The sequence below is a fragment of the Gouania willdenowi genome, chromosome 9 (assembly GCF_900634775.1).
Source record: "Gouania willdenowi chromosome 9, fGouWil2.1, whole genome shotgun sequence".
Classification (NCBI taxonomy): domain Eukaryota; kingdom Metazoa; phylum Chordata; class Actinopteri; order Blenniiformes; family Gobiesocidae; genus Gouania; species Gouania willdenowi.
Genome location: NC_041052.1, coordinates 22,034,148 through 22,054,322, shown reverse-complemented (window position 1 = coordinate 22,054,322; position 20,175 = coordinate 22,034,148). Strand labels below are relative to the sequence as shown.

At 39.0% G+C, this 20,175-nt stretch overlaps 1 protein-coding gene across 3 annotated transcripts in view; it reads left to right on the top strand.

Moving 5' to 3' along the window:
• sorbs3 (sorbin and SH3 domain containing 3) overlaps window positions 1–20,175 on the top strand; it is a 31,103-nt gene that overhangs the window by 1,199 nt on the left and 9,729 nt on the right. For 2 of the 3 annotated variants that reach the window (XM_028457043.1, XM_028457045.1), the window contains exons 2-9: window positions 12,427–12,499; window positions 13,113–13,301; window positions 14,604–14,676; window positions 16,370–16,503; window positions 16,606–16,669; window positions 17,435–17,473; window positions 17,563–17,650; window positions 18,668–18,788. In XM_028457043.1, the coding sequence (XP_028312844.1) occupies window positions 12,473–12,499; window positions 13,113–13,301; window positions 14,604–14,676; window positions 16,370–16,503; window positions 16,606–16,669; window positions 17,435–17,473; window positions 17,563–17,650; window positions 18,668–18,788 (735 nt within the window). In that variant the 5' untranslated portion in view covers window positions 12,427–12,472. Of the gene's footprint in view, window positions 1–2,122; window positions 2,190–12,426; window positions 12,500–13,112; window positions 13,302–14,603; window positions 14,677–16,369; window positions 16,504–16,605; window positions 16,670–17,434; window positions 17,474–17,562; window positions 17,651–18,667; window positions 18,789–20,175 lie in introns of those variants that run through there. The other variant, XM_028457044.1, reaches the window with a different exon arrangement.

The window sequence follows — 20,175 nt, the reverse complement described above, 5'->3', positions numbered from 1 at the left end:
CCCTAATCTTAACCCTAACCTTAACCCTAAACTTAACCCTAACCTTAACCCTAAACTTAACCCTAACCTTAACCCCAAGCCTCTGCTACCCTATACCTAAACTTAACACTAACCCTTAACCCTAAACTTAACCATAACCCTTAACCCTAACCTTAACCCTAAGCCTCTATTACCCTATACCTAAACTTAACACTAACCCTTAACCCTAACCCTTAACCTTAACCCTAAGCCTCCGTTACCCTATACCTAAACTTAACACAAACCCTTAAACCTAAACTTAACCCTAACCTTTAACCCTAAGCCTCCGTTACCCTATACCTAAACTTAACACAAACCCTTAAACCTAAACTTAACCCTAGCCCTTAACCCTAAGCCTCCGTTACCCTATACCTAAACTTAACACTAACCCTTAACCCTAACCTTAACCCTTAGCCTCCGTTACCCTATACCTGAACTTAACACTAACCCTTAACCCTAAACTGAACCCTAACCCTAAACTGAACCCTAACCCTTAACCCTAACCTTAACCCTAAGCCTCCGTTACCCTATACCTATACTTAACACTAACCCAACCCTTAACCCTAACCTTAACTCTAAGCCTCCGTTACCCTATACCTAAACTTAACATAGAGCTGCACAATTAATCAAATTTAAACTGTCCTCCACGAATAAATTAACCTAATCGTTGACATTTAAAATCCAGGCTCTGCTGCACATCATATCAAGCACTTTCTTTTAACTTTTCTTTATACGCTGTAATTGTTTTGTAGGAGTTGCATTCTGTAACAGTGTATTTATATAGTTAGCCCATAGTAAATTTACATTTCTCTGGTAAAATTGAGTATTTGTCATTATTCCTTTATTTTTTTTAAAGCTTTTCTTTTTCACTTTAAACTGTTCACATATTGTTTGTTAAAAAGTAGTTAAATAAAAATAGAGACGTTTTCCCTAACTGGATGAATAATCGCGATTAGAATATTGATCCAAATAATCATGATTATCATTTTGGCCATAATCGTGCAGCCCTAACCTAACCTTAACCCTACCCTTTCGTTACCCTAAACCCTAAATTTAACCCTCTCCCTAACCTTAACCCTAACCCCACTAGATCCCCCCGAGCCTTCATGACACCTTATTTATGCTATTGACACATAATGACAGGTAATATCAGCCTCACGTATAAAACTTAAAATAAAGTGTTACCAAGTCTTTCCCAGCAGTTCATCGCTGACAGATTAGGAGCAGTGAATGAATTCTCATCTGCTCGGAGTTTCGCAACCCTCTGAATTATTCAAAGAGCTGAGCCCCTCACTTTCAGGCTGTCTGTGGACATCACATGCACACACACAAGCACTTTTTAAACAACTGCACACACCACCGACCAGAGCCCACACGCTGAATGTTACTCTTTGTCCTCTCTGCTGTTTATTGTGCTGTCACATTTGTGCACACATGTTTGAAAGCAGACAGCCATTGTCAGCCGAGGACGGGATCATCACCTCTCACATGGACCTTGTACTTCCGTTGACGACGTGCAGCCAGCGAGTCACACTTCAGCTTTCAGACTGTGTCTTTACTGGCAAGAGGAGCGGGTTAACTGGAAATCCTGGTTCCATTTGGAGAGTAGCTGGACTTTGGAAAATGTGGAGTATGTGTTACTGCTCTGATTAAAAGCGGCGGTTATTGATGGCTAGTTGTGTGTGGAGTGGGTGTGTGAATATAGGGAAAAAGTGAGGCCTTGAGTAATGACTCCAAAACACTTCCGGAACCCCAACAACAAACTGTTTTTTCTCCCTCCTTGTCTTTGTTTTGCTAGACAAGGAGGCTAGATGTAACACACACACACACACACACACACACACACACACACAGAGGGAGGTAAAGAAGTTGGTGGTGTGTATAGTGGAGCCAGGGTCGAGGAGGTGGAGGTGAAAAACGATTTGCCTTCCCCTTTGGTTAACCCCGCGCTGTGAATTATCACCTTATCACAACAATGGGAGCTGCTACACAGAAGAAGGTGACAGGTCCAAGAGTAGGGCGCCTTTCAAACAGGGGGCTGGAGTGGGTTGCTATGGGAACGCACGTCAGCCCAGGAGAGAGAGAGAATGAAGCCTGGCTGGTTTCAGGAGTCACAGAGAGTGAACAGCAGAGGTCACAGCCGTGTTTTTTCACGCAGAGCCACTTTAAAGGTGAGAGCATTAATATCTACTCCAAGCGGCAGGAAGTGATCTTTAGTAGAGATGGGCAATGTTAGTTTACAATATTGGTTGACATCGGTTCGGTTTTTCCACCAATTTTGAAAAAAAATCTGCTATTATTTGTGATAACGTATTTAAAAACAATATGGGACTTTTTCTATCACTAGAGTTGAATAATATTTTGCACCAATGATGTTTATTTGTGGAATTCATCCAGTGTGACATTACATTAAAAGTAGGCGTAACTTTGAATTGAATTAGTGGGGAGAGGGGGTCTGAGGTATAAAGAGTACTGATATGTCCTACTCAAGTAGAGGTACTGTTACTTGATTGAAATTGTACACAAGTACATGTACAAGTAAGTGATACATAAAATACTCAAGTACAAGTAAAAAGTAGCTCAATTAAATATTAAAAATTACTCCCACGTTTATTTTTGTTAATAAATCTTGCCACCGTTCCCTTGCAGTAAACATTTCATATATAAACTTTAAAAGGTAGGGATGAAATCTTGCACAATTCGAACTTAATTTGTTTTCCACAAAGTCAAATGTATAAAATAAAAGGTTTATCAAAATGTAGAATTCTTTAAAAAAAATAAAAAATAAAACAACCAATAAATTCAATTAAAAAAATAAATAAATAAAAATAAATAAATTAACATCAGGCTCTAAGTGTAGCTACATTTACAAACTCTAAAACTGAGAAAATAACCAACATTCAATACTGCATTACATTTAATTTGGTTGGTCGACTATGATTGTTATCTGGTCATTTTATTTTTTGTAGTTGGGTGTAGAAATGTAACAAATTATTTAACTTCTTGTAAAACTTAAGTACAAGTAGAATCACTGATTATGAAATATACTCAAAAAAAGTACAAGTACCCATAAAAGCCACTCCATTATAGTATCCGTTACTTTCACTTCTAGGTATTGGTTAATACTGGAAATCGTAAATTTAGTGTTGGACAATATCGTCTTTTGGCCAAAGGTAATCGGAAACATCCCTAATCTGTTTGCGGAATGATTCCACGTGTGCTCTGATCAACCTCTGACCCAGAGGTTCCACATATAGAAACAAGGCCTTAACTGATCTGTGTCGCTGCAGCTGAACTGAAACCCTATGTTAACCTAAATGATGTGCAGAGGATGCCCTGTGTGCACTGCAGACTTTTTCATCATGTCATTCCTCTCACTGTGTTGCTGAGTGGGAAGGTGTGACTGCAGGATGAGATCTAAGGTTAGAGGGAAACTCAGTACTTTCCCATTGAGCTCCTGGACTGTCCCGTCTCCCCAGTGAGAACCTGGGATTTCTCCTTCCTGTCGGCCTGATTTCCACAGCCGGCTCTGACTCCTTTTGTAACATAACAGAGGGTCGAACTGTCAGCGCTCATATCCACAGTCTGCTCTCAGCTCTGAAGATGCAAGACGACAAGCATGAGGAATTAAAACATACCTGTGTGTATTTTCTCACGCTGAGCAGTGAGTTGATTATAAATGATGACTTTGATCAAAGTGTGCAGTATTCCTACTTTCTCCTGTAGAGATTTACTAACATCCTCACGGTCTCTCCTCGGGGCTCCCTGTGCAGGAGCACCATACATGGAAGTGAAATACTTCTCTCCTGATAAATGTGTGTATCCCCCAATAACTGTAAATCATAAAGTTGCAGCTCTGCAGGCCCTTGTATGGCCTCTGTCTGCACATCTGTGCGATGAGCCTCACACCACTGACCCCCTCACATAGCTGCACAGTGACTCATTTGATGTGTTTAGAAAGAAAGGCCTGTTTTATTTACTTGAAGTATGTGCTTGTAATGACCGTCTCCCCACTTAGGCTTTACTAAGCTGTTATGTAACTGGTCAGGCAGCTGGAACAAACATCACTGATTACATGTTACACCTGCAATATCACAACGTACAGAATCAGGAGCCAAAAGGGGTTCTCGACTGATTTTATAATGATTGCCAATTGACATTTTTTGCAGAGTTTTCTGATTTAGTCACTATTATCCAAACAAATGTACAGGACTATAGTTCAAACTCACCCCCACTATATAATGTCAAAAGTCACATCTGGAACTGCCTTGCTCTTTCTCTCTCTGTCTGGTTCCATTTCACATCTTCCCATTGTGATGCTCAACCCCGACAGCCTAAAGTGTCCGAATCCCGTCCAATGAAAATGAAATTAGAATGAGATAATTTGCAGGGTGTGTGGACAGTTTTTATTTAAAACTTCAGATTTACACTCAACATTATTATGCTGCCTCATTTGACAAAGTCTTATTACTGTAATTGGTTTATTATTGGGGGGGGGGGGGGTCAAACTCATTAGAGTTAAGGTCAAAATATATATAAAATACAATTGATCTGATTTAAAGCAGATTAGAACAATCACTGAGTTCTTAAAAGAAATTAAATTACGATTTAACCATTGACTGTCCCATTTGATATCACTTAAAGATTATAGTGAATCTACTCATGGTGAAAAATAGTGATGCCCTGATACAACTTTTTCTGCTTCCGATACGATACCAATATTGCAGCCTCTTGGCCGATACAATATCAGTCTAATATGATGTCAGCACAAAACATTCATACTTTTATTGCTTGTTTTGGAGTGTGGAACGTTACAAAAGTCTTGATCAATTGATAATACTCAGAGAAAAGCATCACTACGTGTGAGAAAAACTGACCCATTTATTATTAAACAATGGGTTATATACATTTTAACCATAAACACAAGAATATTCAATTGAATAGAACAGATAAAAAGTAAATTTGAAAACCCTTAGAAATAACCAGGTTAAAAAACTTGTGGATTGCATATGACACAGAATTCAAACCCAACCAGATGGATTCTGGATTCAAACACTGGGTCAATAAAGGCATTGACACCTACTGTAGCATTACAGAGAACAAATCATTAAAAAGTTTTCAGGTGTTAAGAGAAAAATACAATTTAGAAAAGCAACAATATTTTCAGATATTTACAATTACGTCAATACTTTCTAAAATAATTAAGTAGGAATGAGGCAATTACAGAACCTAATAAAATAATACAGTCAATAATACAGGCATATGCTGGTAACTCCAAATCAATACCTTTTTATCAAGGAATTATAAAAGGTAGAGGAGAGAACACAAACTACATCAGGGAGAGATGGGAAATAAAAAAAACTGATGAACAATGGGAGAACATGTGTGAGACTGCCTCTTCTACTTCCTATTCCATGTACTGGCGCGAATTTTGCTGGAAGAATCTTGTCGGCTTGCTACCCCTAAAATGACAACACGTTTGACATCAATGGGCCGTACATGTCGGAGAAGTTGTGGGAATGATGGAGCGGACCACCACAACCATGGAAAGATTGACCTTCTTACTACGCCTACAAAAGGAGTCGCACACTGCAAAATTGACAAAACTAATGTTATACTTTCAGATATAAGATCCCCTCCACACCCCACCCGCACACTACCCGTGCACTGTAATAAAACAGACTGTACATAACCTCCTTTTTACCAAACACTGTAAGAATGTCAATGGCCTAGAAATGTAATAGGAAATAATGATTGCCAATGTAGTTGCACTGTGACACTGTTTACTGTCTGTTACTGTATTGTTTTTATGTTGCTTTATTCTTACAAAAAAAAAAAAAAAAATACATTTCAAGTAATAAAAAAAAAAAAGAAAACCATTAGAAGCTTTACAGCATAATGTCGGCCTTATGTATAAAACTTCTAGTAAAGTGTTACAGAATTAACCTTACTAAATCTAATAAAAACAATAGATATTATAGTGGAAAATTTTGGATGCAGGTCGATGAAATTGATTTTTTCAAAATTCTCTTGTGGATTTGAGGATTAGTTTGAAAGCACTGATTTTGATATAAAATTACAAATATACTGGTATTGTTTGGGCAGCTCTGTAGTGTAGTGGTTATACGTGAAGGTCCTATAGGGGCCTGGGTTACTTATTTCTCTGTGGAGTTTGCATGGTCTCCTTGTGTTTGTAGGTTCCAATCCAAAAACAGGCTTGAGAGATTAATTGGAGAGCTGCAGAAATGACTAGTAATCTATACTAATGTTGGTGAAGCAGCTCTGGAAGATAAGTGAATGTCATGTTTGGATATCACCACACATCTGTTTTGTTCCTGGAGTTGAAATAAATTGAGACGCGCTGAGTTCCACTAAACAAAGACTGGTTGGCTGGTTTTGTTGGTCTACGTAAATCCATTCATTCAACAGTGTGCCCCCATTCAAGAGTTAATCATTAACTCTAATGTTTCATCTTACCACTCTGCACTGGGATCCAAGCACAGGGCTTCTGCTGGTGAATAAAGATCAGTTCTTTATTTATTACAGGCCAGTCCATTTTTCCTAATTTACAGGCGACCCGGTCCTTCCTCCGACCTCTCTGAACACTGAAGCTCAGGGGTCAGCACGGTGACACTTCTTCATTAATGCCTGTGTGGTCACCGTGACAGCCTTGTTCTCCGTGGGAATAATGCAGGAAGGTTTCTCCGAGGTAGAGAGAGGTCATCTTAGGTCGGGGTCCCCTGGCTGCAGCAGGAATACTGACTCATGTTGATGCATTATTATCTGACCCTTCAGAAGAAGTGAATTGGAGAGCTGGCTTTGTGTCACACATCTTCAAGTTTTCTATTTTTGGGACTGTTGCATTACTACTACACGTGTATTCTTGGCTGTGGAAACTTTTATCATGAGTCAAACTCGCAGTCACCCGGGTGTGGTGAAATTTACTGACCCCGTGTGACTGCTGAGAAAGATGATGAGCTTTCACAATTGAGAAAAGGAAGATTGTCTTTTCTTTGTGTATTGTTCTGTAATGGGTTGTCCTATTTCTTTGTCTTATTACCCTCTGCCATTTTGACTGTTAGCAGATTCCATTAAATTTTGGAGGGGATTCAGATCAATATACTGATTCTGGATCAGTTTAAAAATTTTAAACATCCCTCTCTCTCATCATTGGCGATGTTTATGTCGGGTTGTTCCCTCAATGACCCAACTGAGCTTCATCCAGATCAGACATGGATTGCGCATTCTATCGCGATTTTTTGAAGAAAAATAAATGGGGGTGTCCATACATTTGGACCTTCTGTATTGTTATTTATGGTGATATTCATTTCTTGCAAGCCTTTAAACTGTGAATAATCATGGTAACGTGATCAGGATCAATGATCCCGATAATTGACAATATCTGGAAAAGAGGATATTTGGTGTTTGGCGGAGTTTTGCGTTCTCTGAGTGCTCTTGTTGCTAAGTTTGATTTTCACCTGCCCAGGGACTGCGGATGTAAGCATTTTTTTGCTATAATATTTACATCTATTGTTGTTAAAATAGATGTTCATTAAAGTGCACTGTCCCCATCAAATACAGAAGAAGAAAAAAAGGTAGTAGTAGTTTATTTGTCATCCTTGTTGGATGCTCTGATGAGCCTTGGCTTTTGGGATTTCCTGCCTAAAAGGTCCTCAACATCTTAACAAGGAAGCTTCAACATCTCCATTTCTTGGACACCTTTGAAGTTTTACTTCAGTAACCAAGACAAATGACAGATGTTGAATTGGATTTCGAACTTTTAGGAACCAAGTTAATACCTCAAACTGTCTCCTGTGTTCCTCCAACATTGCCAGATTTGTGGCATTAAAAACTCCTTAAAAGGTTGCACTGTATGTGGTTGATATGTGTATTGTTGGATGGAACCAGAGGTTTTACAGCCTGAGGCCATGTGTTCCCCACTTAAAAGATGAAAAGATATCACCTTTTCCATTGCTCCACTTGTTCAAACACTAATAATGGTGATGAAGGTGGTGGAATATGGTACACTGTCACTCTGACAGAGTGTATAGATAGATAGTTAAACACAAGTGTTACGCTGCACTGCTGGGAGTGTATCACAGCATCTGTTTACCCATTTTCCCTCTTTATCCTTAATTTAGAGTTTAACGTGGTACTGGCCCTTGGCTACTCTGAGCTGTCCTCAAATAAAAACAAGAGCAAAGTCCTAACTGTGCTAGTTTATTGTGTTGTAAAAGTGCACCTAAAGTGAGACATAGTCGCACCTCGCACGGGTTGTGCTTTCCTTCACTGTCGGCGTTGATCCAGGGTGGATAATAAACCCTCTCCTTGACTTTTGAACGTGTGTAGCAACAACTCACATACCTCACTAAGATAGCATCAAGGTGCTTAAATCCCCCCCCCCAAAAAAACACCGTCTGCATATGAAAGATATGAAAGCATGAAGCTGTCTCCTGTGTTGAGTTTCAGTAATTATACGCAAGAATGCTCAGAAGCATTCAGAACAAACCCAAAGACAGTCAAGAATTCTGGACGCGGATTCAAATCCAAGATATGAACGCTGGGTTTCTCCTTTTTAGGAAGGATTGGGTTTGGTGTTCTCCAGGAGCGCTGCCGGCTTTCTGTGAGTTTCTGGTATGACATGAGTTTACATATCAAGAGGCGGCTTTAACCAAACATGTTGCTTCACTTGCTGAAACTAGTTTGTGTGTTGCATTTAGCAGCAAAACACAAATGTGGCCTTGAACCACGACCGTACCACATTTTGATTTGAAATTTGGCTTGAACAATTTGCACTGTTGAAACAGAGATGCCATGACAAAGTTTACAAATTGGCATTGTAAGTTATTTTAGCTGGCCTAAAATATTGATTTTTTTTTTTTTGCCTTAATGCACGTGTCAAACTCAAGGCCCAGGGCACAAATCCGGCCCTTTAGATCATACAATTTGGGCTGCAGGGAGACAGTAAAAAAAAAAGACAGAAACAACATGTATTATTGTGTAAATTACCAAATAAATCAGTTGTAGATATCTCAGCCCTTCTAAATACACAAATCCAATGAAACGCTACACTATTTGGAGGATTGCCAGTCATTTTAAATCTCAAATTGTTCAAAGGACTCAATTGAAACTGAAATTGTTTCTCATAATTTCCCAAAATTAAAAAAAAAAGTCAAAATCAATGCAATTTAAAAGAGAAACATCTGATATCTGTCATTTATTGCTTGGATATTATTGGCGCCTCATTTATATGTTGAAGTGCAAACTTGGGGAAATTATTGTTGAAATTGCTTGTTTTCCTGCCTAAAATCTGCAGCCCACTCAAGATCAAACTACTTTGTATTTGGCCCTTGAACTAAAATGAGTTTGACACCTCTGCCTCAATGGGATGAAAGTAACAAAAACACCTGGAAGGAAATAACAAAATAAATAGAGTAATAAATAACATAATAATGTAATTCTTTCAGAGTGTAACAAACTAATAAATAATAAACTCTGTCCCAGTCTTGGTTATAAATGCACTGATTGTCCAAACAGTTCTTCCTGTAACTGGGATGATTTCAACTCCATAAAAGACCGTAGCTTGTTGATGGCGTTTCCTTTTTTTGGCGAGCTGGTCGCTCAGGGCGATGACAGGTCATTGGTCACGCTTGAGCAACAACACATTGTTGTCAACACAGTCCTCGAATTCTCATGCTTCCTCTGTTATGTAACGTAGTTAGTAAGATGATGATGAGTCACATTAGTGACTGTAAATCTGGAAAATGAAACGGGCATTGTTCAATGGGGGGCCATTAAGAAATTAAGAAATTAACTTTTTGTTAATTCCTGGAGTTATTTTATATATACATATGTTTGCCATTTAAAAACACTGCACCAAACAGTAGATGAATGTTATATAAACACAGCCACAAAAACAAAGTTAGCTCGCTAACATACCTCTGACTAAGTGGTCGCTACAGACACGGGCTTCAGCAGACTCTGCTCCTCCTGACTGCAGACATAGGTTTAAAATCCATTTTTACGGCGTTGTTCTGTGAGCTTTTTACATTTCTCACCTTTATGAACAACAATCTTATTCATAAAATCTCTTTTGCTTTTCTCGGTTAGAACAATCGGAGCAGCCGTACACTACACAAAACATGGCCATTTTGATTGTTTCTGACTGCAGATTCTCAAGCTACTTCACTTCCTGCACTCCATCTGAATTTCGCGCTCTCGCGATGCAGCAACGTGATGTCACGTGAAAGCGACCTATTGGTTGTGCTGCTTCCAGTGATGTATATTGTGGTACAGTTTTTATCCAATCATATTTCATCGAGCTTGTGTTGTTGTTAGGGTCTATGAAATCTAAGTCTTCAGAATCAACAGTCAGTGAATGGACACAGTCAGTTGTGATAGCCAATCAGATCTCGTCGAGTAATAAAAAGTTTGTCCCAGGGCTCCCCCTGTAGAGTGGGAAAAGTGGGGTGGGGGGGCACAGTAGGACAGCAGGGGGGGCACAGCCCGCGAATGTCGACACTGCTTTATTTGTTGGCTAATTGTTTTTTGGGAGCCCAACGACTTTATGACTAATGCTCACACACTCTATTTCAAAACTACAAATGCAAAGTTTCAAACACTTCAAAACAGAGTATTACAGAGTATTACAGCGTATGCATAAAGTCTTTGTATTGTGAGTCTGGAACTAAACATCAGAGCCACTGTTGTTTCCATCCGCACAGACAGAGCTGTTTTTCACATCATTAGAGGCAGTGCTTTGTGTCCCTGCACACACGTGATGGGAAACAGGCAGATTCAGGCAAATGCTTTATTCATAATGTGGATTTGTTTTCCTCTGGTTCTCAACATTGAACATTTAGTGTTCAAACAGCAGATTTCTCTCTGACTGGTGCAAATGGATCACAAACTGGTCTCAAATTTTTGGTTGCCACCTCATTCCATCATCAGTTCCTTTCAGGTCAAGCTTATTACGGCGTAGAATGACTACGAAGAATGATAGAGGCGGGGCATGTGAGTCATACTGTGTGGGTTTTTCCTATGTAACTGGGAAAAAATGGTGATGCAACCCTTTCCTCTTTGACATTCCCGTTGAATGTTATAATGGAACGGTTGAGGAGTGAGCCGTAAAACAGGATCTAATGACGACAGCTTTCTGCTGTTGCTCACATACAGAGAAATAGGTCTGAACATGACCAAACTGACAATAAATTAAAAAACACTATTCGATACTTGCAATGGGTGATGATGAGCAAATAAACAATTTTAGTAATCACAACTTTTCACAAACATGATTAACCCTTTCTCAGTTATAGCAGGGTACATCTAATGTTTAATGTTTATGTTTTTTCTTATTACTTTGATCAAATTGATTGAATTTTTTTGCTCCCCTGTTCAGTCAACCATAATATAACATTTGCTTAGTGTGACACAATTAAGATATACTGTAAATGTGACACTTATTTCTAAACTTAACATTACAACCTTTATTTAAGATGATTCGTTTTATTCTTCTTATAATAATAATAATGATAATAATAATAATAATAATAATGATAATAATTGTCAGGAGGATTCCTTGCTTAAAAAAATGTTTCAGCATGGGATGTATCAGAACTCCAGATATATTGTGGCATGTATTTCTTATTGACAATAAATACAATTTGACAGTTTTCCTGAAAGGTGGACTATTTTTATTATTTGGGTGCCAGTGAGGTTTCCCTCCTGACAATTAGGATTTTAGGACTTTTAAGATGTGTGGTACTTTTAGTCAATCCCAAGTCACATAAAGGGATAATAATTATAAAACAATCAGTTTAAAGAAATGTATGTTCAATTATTTTAATGAAATTTATTGGATACGCATTCAATAAACACAAAATGATACAAGTTGTCTGAAAATGAAATGACAAAATATTCCCCCTATGTCCAAAAACAACAAAAAGACATCTTCAGTGAAGCTGAATTCCAAACTCCAAATCCCAGAATGCTAAGCAACATCTCAATACAAAAAACAAACAAATAAATAACAAATAATCCAAAAATAATAATGACAAATAGTTGGTCCAACAAATTACATACATATTTGTTATAATTAATATTTATAATATTGTCATTTAATAGACGATATTGCTTTTAATTTGGTGGCTGTAAAAAAGTAGGCTACTGGTAATAAAACAAAAAGATATCAGGTGAGCTTTTCAATAAGTGTATCCATTGAGGGAATATACAGTAGATCTACATGCCATATTTAATAAAACATATATATATTAATGGAATGTATGTCGGTAGAGAACCTTAGAGTCAATCCCAAAGGAAGTGACAGCTGCTGTGCTTGCAGGGGTTATAAAAACTAATCTTTAAACATTTTAGGTAGATTTTTATTTTGTATTTCTTTCTTTCTTGCAGGTACTTTTGATGCCGGACAAAAGACATTGAGATTTATCACAGGAGGATGATGAGCAATCACATGCAGTCTCAGGTAATGTTTCATTCATGTCATAGTTTGCATGAGCTAAAGAAATGTGGGACACAAATCAGTTTAGCCATGTCTTCACCTCCATCCTTGTGGTGCTGTTAACCTCCATCATAAAGCACTTGAGGCTTTCCCATGACCTGCAGAGGAGCACATCACCTGATCCAGAGTAGCGCTGGAGGACATGGACTAGTCTTCATGTTCGAGCCAACAATAGGATTTCTAACCCAGCTGGTGTTTGAGTTTGACTGAACAGTCTCCTTCCATCCTCTCTGGCACAGCTCCATCCCTCCATTGGAGGAGGCAGAGGCCTCATAATGGTCCTCTCCTGTTTCCTCCCAAGCCCCCACGCTACACCTTCAAAGAACCCTTTTTGCAGTTTTGCCAGGGGACATGATGAAGTGGCTGGGAAACTGCATTACACTGCTTGTGCGCTAATAAATGAAGGAATGGCCTTTTAATCTGAAGTTGCCCTGCAGAGGTCAGTTATCCTCTGCAGAATAGACTGACCGCCAACAAGTTCACATGACCTCAGATGGCTTATGAACTGCCAACAGGAACAGGAAGAGTTTATATTTGAGTTTTGTTGACTAACATCTGTCATTTCCTCCGTGATTAGCAAAGAGTGGATGTGGATGGGGATCCAGATGGCTCCTGGGCTGTTGTCTCGGGGGATGCTGGTATATCTTCACATCAACAGATACTGACTCACCCAGAGCTGACCAATGAGGTGGTGATCTCCCCCGGACTCCCCACACCCCCTCTGAGTCCTTTTCGCTCAACGAGGCAGCCCTCAGGAGACCTGAAGGTATTTGATGGCTTCAAATGAGGACACTTGGGCTGGAGGGATAGATATTAGCTGCCACTGCTCCTCCCTGTGGAAAAACAGAGGCATCACACGTCACAGAGCAGCACTTCTCAACTGGTTTGGATTCAGTATGGAAGATCATCCTGAAAACAAAGACCAGACACAATTTGAGCAAATTTCTACAGTTCCAAAGAGTGGAATTATAAACTGTTGATGTGTACACTCACTAAGGGATTATTTGACAGTTAACATTGAACAGTCAAATCATCAGAATTTATCAAAAAGTAGCGTACAGCTTGGAACAACAAAAGAGTAAATAAATCTTTCCTAAAATGTAAAAATGTAATTTAAAAACAAAGTTTAGAAATGGTACACAAACTGAAGAGGGGATGAAAGGGTTTTCAGTTTCAAAATAAAAGCGCAGTACTATTTCCCCAGGTAAATACTGTAGATTCATGAGTTAAGAGCCTCTTTTTAGAGCACATCACTAGTGGCTTTATCCTGCTCAGCCATTATAATATGACCAGTGTTGTCACAGTTACATTAAAAAGGTAATCTCAAGACTAATTACTCCTTCAGAAAGCAAATTAGATGCTTTACTGATAGTTACTTTATTAGTTACATTAGCAGCCGCCAACAACACGTTTTTGACTGTAACATCAACAATAACTCGCCTGACAAACTATTACCTAAAAAAAATAATAATAATTTAATGAAAAATTAAATCTGGCTCTCGTAGTTTCCACTGGCCTGGCTGCATCTTCGGAACCGGGGCGGCGCTTGGGTTCGCAGAAGCGATTCATGCACATACATTAGTCTTGGATGCACTGGCATGCCTTGGGCTGTGGGATATGCTTGTACTGGGTTTAACCTCAGACACGTTGAACCCAAATACCAGTTTTAGGCATAACCACTCACTCCTTCCCTCTGTTCACAGCCAGCACCATTATACTTAAGCTGGGTGCTGTGTTACCCGCTTCAATTTCTCCACACTTGTCACCAGACTGGCTGATAGGATTACACAACACAATAATCAGAATATGCACAACTATAACATCACATATCACTTTCTCTTTAAAACAGTCAACTCTTCCCCACCCCTTCCATTTCCTACCCTGACTCCCTCTTCCCTGTTCCCTTCCCCCTCACCTAGGTGTAACACTGCCCTCTCTTTTTGTATCTTCCCTTTAACAAAGTGTTTCACAATTTCATTATGTCATAATTTTATGGTTGATTGATGTATTTTATTGTCATCCTTGTTTTTTTTTTATATCTGAATTATGTATTTCTAACTTTTTCAAGGTCTCTGCGGTGAATGGTGGCGGCCTGACGTCTCCCAGCTACGGCTCATATTATGGACCGTCCCAGCCACACAGTAAGATCATACAAGATCTTTCAGATAAAACACATGTTTGCCTTAGGTTTGAGACAGATGGTGGACATATTGGACAAAGGTGTGGTTTACAGCTGTGGTGAAGGAGGACACAATGATTTGATATTGTTTACATTCATGATGGATAAGATAGAAGGAGGTGAAGGCAAATGTCACAGGTGTCTTATCAGCTCGATAAGCAGGGGTGGACTGGCCATCTGGCATACTGGGCATCGTCTTGGTGGGCTGTCGACCCAAAATGGGCAGCTCCGGTGGCCAAAAATGGTCCAAAAGTGGCAAAAATGTGGCAAGAAAAAAGTGAAAAGTGACTAAAATGGACCAAAAGCAGTCAAGATTGGCTAAAAAATGGGCAAATAAAGAGTAACCAGGTGGTGTATATGGGCAAAATGTGGCAAACAATAGTAAGTAAGTAAATAATGTTTATTTATAAAGTGCTTTTCTCAGATAAAAATTACAAAGTGCTGTACAGAACAGAGGAGAAATTAAAACAACAGGAGCAACATCATAAAAGGATAGTAGAACAAAGGTGAATTTACAACCGGAGTATCATCATAAAAGGTTAATAAAAGTTAAAAATCAATTTAAAATCCATTTAACCAAAGGCTTTTCTGAAGAGCGAAGTCTTCAAATGATTTTTAAAAGAGTCCACGCAGTCAAGCTCCCGGAGGGACTGGTAAAGGTCATTCCAGACTCTGGGGGCTACAGCCTGGAACCCCAGGTCTCCTCGGGTTTTAAAATTAGTTTTTGGGATCTTTAGGAGACCCTGGCCTGAAGACCGAACGGTGCATCCTGAAGTGTAAGGGCACAACAGGTCAGCGATATACTGAGGAACCTGACCATGCAACTCACGGAAGGTTAGGACAATAATTTTAAACTCAATACAAAATTTGACCAGAAGCCAATGAAGAATAAATAAAATGGGGGTAATGTGGGCTGTTCTCGGTGCACCAGTCAAGATTCAATAGTGAAAAATGGCAAAAATGTGGAACAATAAGAGGCAAAATGTAGGGAAAAAAGGAAACAATTGGTATTTATTGAGAAAAAAGTTAGCTTATTTAGATGAAAAGTGGCCAAAAAAATTAAACAAAGGACAAAAATGTGATAAAAGTGTCAAAAAGAACTTGACAAAAAATTGGTAAAAAGCTAAAGTCTAAAAAAGTGTCAGAACGTCTTTAAAAAGAGGCAAAAATTGGACAAAGGAAGTTGCAAAATGGCTGATGGAAATAGGTAAAAGGGGGTTAAAAAGTTTCCCCCTTTTAATGGTTTTCTGGGGGAACAATAATTCAATTTAAGACATAAAGAGCCACATGTTGACTTAATAACAGCTACGTGGTGTCGTTGATTGTCGTGGGCTGGTTTGGACAGAAGATTCCAGAGCTGCATTTTTGTCCCAGTCCACTCCAGGCTAGAATATTTATTAAATATGACTTTAAGGACAAGTCAAGGCAATAATAATTTTCTGGCTAATAAAGTAGTTTTTTTTTTTATTGGATTCCGAGACCAGGAGATGTTGGTTATTGTCATTAGAGGAGTAACTACAGCTGAGTTAGATTTTGGAACAGTATTGACGTGACATCACGTATACTCAATAAATCCTTCCGTACATGCACACATCTTCTGAATTCACAAGTTATTTGAGTACAGTTTATGAAATGTGTCTGTAATTGTATCTCAGGTGGGATGTCCAATGGCATTAACGCCTCTGTCACGTCACCGCAAAGCTGGACCTCCAACAGGGAAGAGAGGCTCATCAAGTTCTCAGGAATCGGTCCAGTGGATGAGAGCGGGATGCCCATTGCCTCCAGATCAGTAGGACTAACATTTATTCTTCACAATGTGTTTAATGCTTTTCCAGAGTACCGTTTGCCAGGCTTATTAACTTTGTGCACCTCCTCCCACTTCTTGTATCAGAGTGTCAACAAGCCCAGAGATTGGTACAGGAGCATGTTCAGGCAGATCCACAAGAAGCCAGAGGGTAAATACTCTCCTCCTCCTCCTCCTTTTTTCTCACACTCTGCTCTGGAACAAAATTCCTTTCTGTCAGTGTCAGGAACAACCAAGGTGATTCAGTGAGCAGATTATAGCAAAGGCAAAACAAGACATGATAAAAGAGGCCAGAAGCCTAAAGTCATTTGAGTCCATTGGATCTGACATTAATCCAATGCATGATGTCAGCCTCTCCTCCATCTAACCATTTATTTATCTCCATTACATAGTGAAGACATGTGCCAGGGTGTTTATATATTATACACACAGGGAGAATTTCAAATGTTCACTGTTTGCAGTCAATGCCACTTCTTTCCTATAAAGTCATGAAACAGTTTGCATGTTCTCCCTGACGATGCAGGGTTCGTTCCTGTTTCTCTTTATTACCATTAGCCTAAAGCCATTTTACTCAATAACAAAAGTTGAATTAAGCTGATAGAGTACTAAATGAAATAATTAGGAATATGTCAAGATGAGCACAATGAATGTAACAATATTTTATAATGATGCCCACATTAAAAGTCATAGTGAGCCAAACATTTGTGCCGCTTTGAATCTCCATTTATCAACACGAGTTCATGCACGTTCTCAACGGAGCAAACTGTCATAGTGACGTTGAACCTGTTTGATGATCAAATATGCAGAAAGTGTTGCGTGAATGTGAGATTGGAATTAAATCCATGAATGTGAACTGCGCACTAATTCCCTAAAAAAAACATAAGGGATGCCAACACCAATCTCCTTTCTTTTTCAGAGTCTGACCTGGAGGAGTCAGAGCGGTGGTCAGCTGAACGTCAGTGAAACCACACTGTTGTCCCGTGTTGTGATTTAATCTCCTGTTAGTCAGTGATGATGTGCACTGACACACTGATCTGTTTGCAGGGCTGCGAATAACAGCCGACGCGGAGGAAAGCAACGAAGCAGACAATAATTTGTTCAGACTTACACCTCACGGGGCTCTACCGGACTGGTGGGTTCACCTCCCCAGCATGCAGCACTTTGCATCATTTGGTTACAAAGGAGATTAATATGGAATTAACTAGATGTTCAATATTAGCTTTTTTGACGATATCCGATATGGCATTATTGTCCAAAACAAGTACATTTTCAAAACAAGTTAAAAACATAAAGTAAGAAGATTTCAATTAAACATTTACATGTTCAAAAAAGGAGAACATCCATAGACCCCTCCCACAACTTAATGTTAGGTCACATTATGTATGTATATCCATGGAAATAACGGGCTGAGCCTACTTTTCATGTGATGTCACACTGGATGTATTCCAAGGATAAACATGATCTGTTCATAATAAGTATACTAACTCAACTTCAGGAATGGAAAAAGCGACTTATTTGTTTTTATTATGTTTTATCGGTAACACTTGACTTAGTTACTAAGTTTTATACCTAAGGCTGACATTACGCTGTTAATATCTGTCATTAGCATGAATAAGGTGTCAAGAAGGCCATCACTAATTTATGACACCTTTGGAGCTATGTTGGCATTTTTTGGTTGAGGTGGAGGGATCTAGTGGGGTTAGGGTTCGAGGTTCGGGGTTAGACTGATAATGACACCTTATTCATGCTAATGGCAGGTGTCATGTCGTAATAATGACAGTGTGATGTCAGCCTTTATGCATAAAACTGCAAGTAAAGTGTTACCATTTTATCAAACAACATCTAATATTGGTTTTTCAATACAAGTGGAAAAAAACTTAGTGATAATAACCCATGTAATACCCACAAATATCTCCCAATAACATAATATCGATGGATGGATGGATTTAAAAAATAAGAAAATAAAATATATATAGATGAGATATAGTTTGATGTCACCTAACAATCTGAGATTAGGCCAGCAGTGAAAATGTGTGGGAGATTACAAGTTGAGATGTGTTGTGACATGCGGTCACAATGAAGCCATGACTGTGTGTGTGTGTGTGTGTGTGTGTGTGTGTGTGTGTGTGTGTGTGTGTGTGTGCTTCAGGAGTGAAGACGTGGATAAGCTCTCTGACCCTGGTAGGCAGCACCCTCAGCCCAGGAGCATATACGACTTTGAGCCTGGACGCAGCACGACCTCCGATCCCTACAGCCCTGTTCCACCTCAGGTACAGTGAGTGTATTTAACAAACGGACATTTCAGCTGCTCTCATGTGACTCTCTCACCCTCTGCTGGCTCTGACCACTGAAGGGTTTTGCGTGAACTTGCACAGTTGTATTTTTTTACCCATTGCAGAGCTCAGCTTTTCTAACACAATTACAGTCTAAGTCCTTGTAATGCAACTTCTCACGCAGTGTGTGATGACTCAGGAGAGCGACTGTACACAGTGTACTGCTGTATGTGCTGTGCTTGTTTCAGAGGCTTTTAGTATTCAATCATTTATCTTTTCAGATAAGTTCAACCAGAGATATTCAAGCTGTAGCGTTGACACAGGAGACATTGTATTTGAATCACTGAATGAAACACTCAGATTACTAAGGTTCAGACTCATTCTCTATGATTACCAGATTTACCTGATTGCTGTTCAAAAGGACTGCGCAGTCTTTTTTTTTTTTTTAAAGATATTTAGCATGTCTAATAGTTTAAAACAGCAGGGAACACATGCATAACTCTGAACATGTTGAATTTTTCCACTTCTGCAGGAAAAGGCTGTTTTCATTCCCCCACAGGAGCTGAGTTGTCTTGTGATCTGTATTATGGTGTTAACCTTTTGTGGCGTCTAACAACTTACAACGAAGAGTCGTATTTCATTTTCTCCTAATGACAGCAGGCACTGTTGTTTCCCCTGGTCAGTGCAAAGCAAAGCTGTGTGCTGCATCATGAGGACATTAAAGTCTGTGACTATAGTGGGAATGACACACTCAGTCAAGGCCTTAGAAATAACTATTTCCATCCTGCTTTAAAAGTAATACTATCTGACAAAATGATTCACAAATCTGCACTTTGAGGTGTTATAATTTTAATGTTTTCATGAATTTTTGGATGACTTACCAATTCATTTTCAGTATTTTTAAAAGCTTTACCAATTATTTTAAGATTTTGGCACTCACAAATGTTGACCTCTCACCTTTTCATGGGGCCACTACTTCCTGATTATAGGTGCAAATAAATCAGCTGGTGTGGGTGAAATAGACAGAGCGCTTTGTTTTACAAAGCCACACACATAACATCAACTACCCCTTCTAGCCTTTTCCAACAAGAACCCCGTGTAGACGTATTATAACTAGAGTCAACAGATATTGTCTCATCAAACTATCACTCACAGTTGATCTATTTTGGATATTAATAATCTATTTACTGGAACCTTGTTCAGCCCAGGTCATCACATTGCACAGTTTAGTGCCAACATGTGAAAAACACAACCATACAACAACTTGCTGGATGTTCTTAATCATATACGAGTTCTTTCCCTTTGTTTTTATGATTTCATCTATTAGTGACACACGTCCTGAATCAAGATCAGCTTTGTAAAAGACTTGATCTATAAATGTATT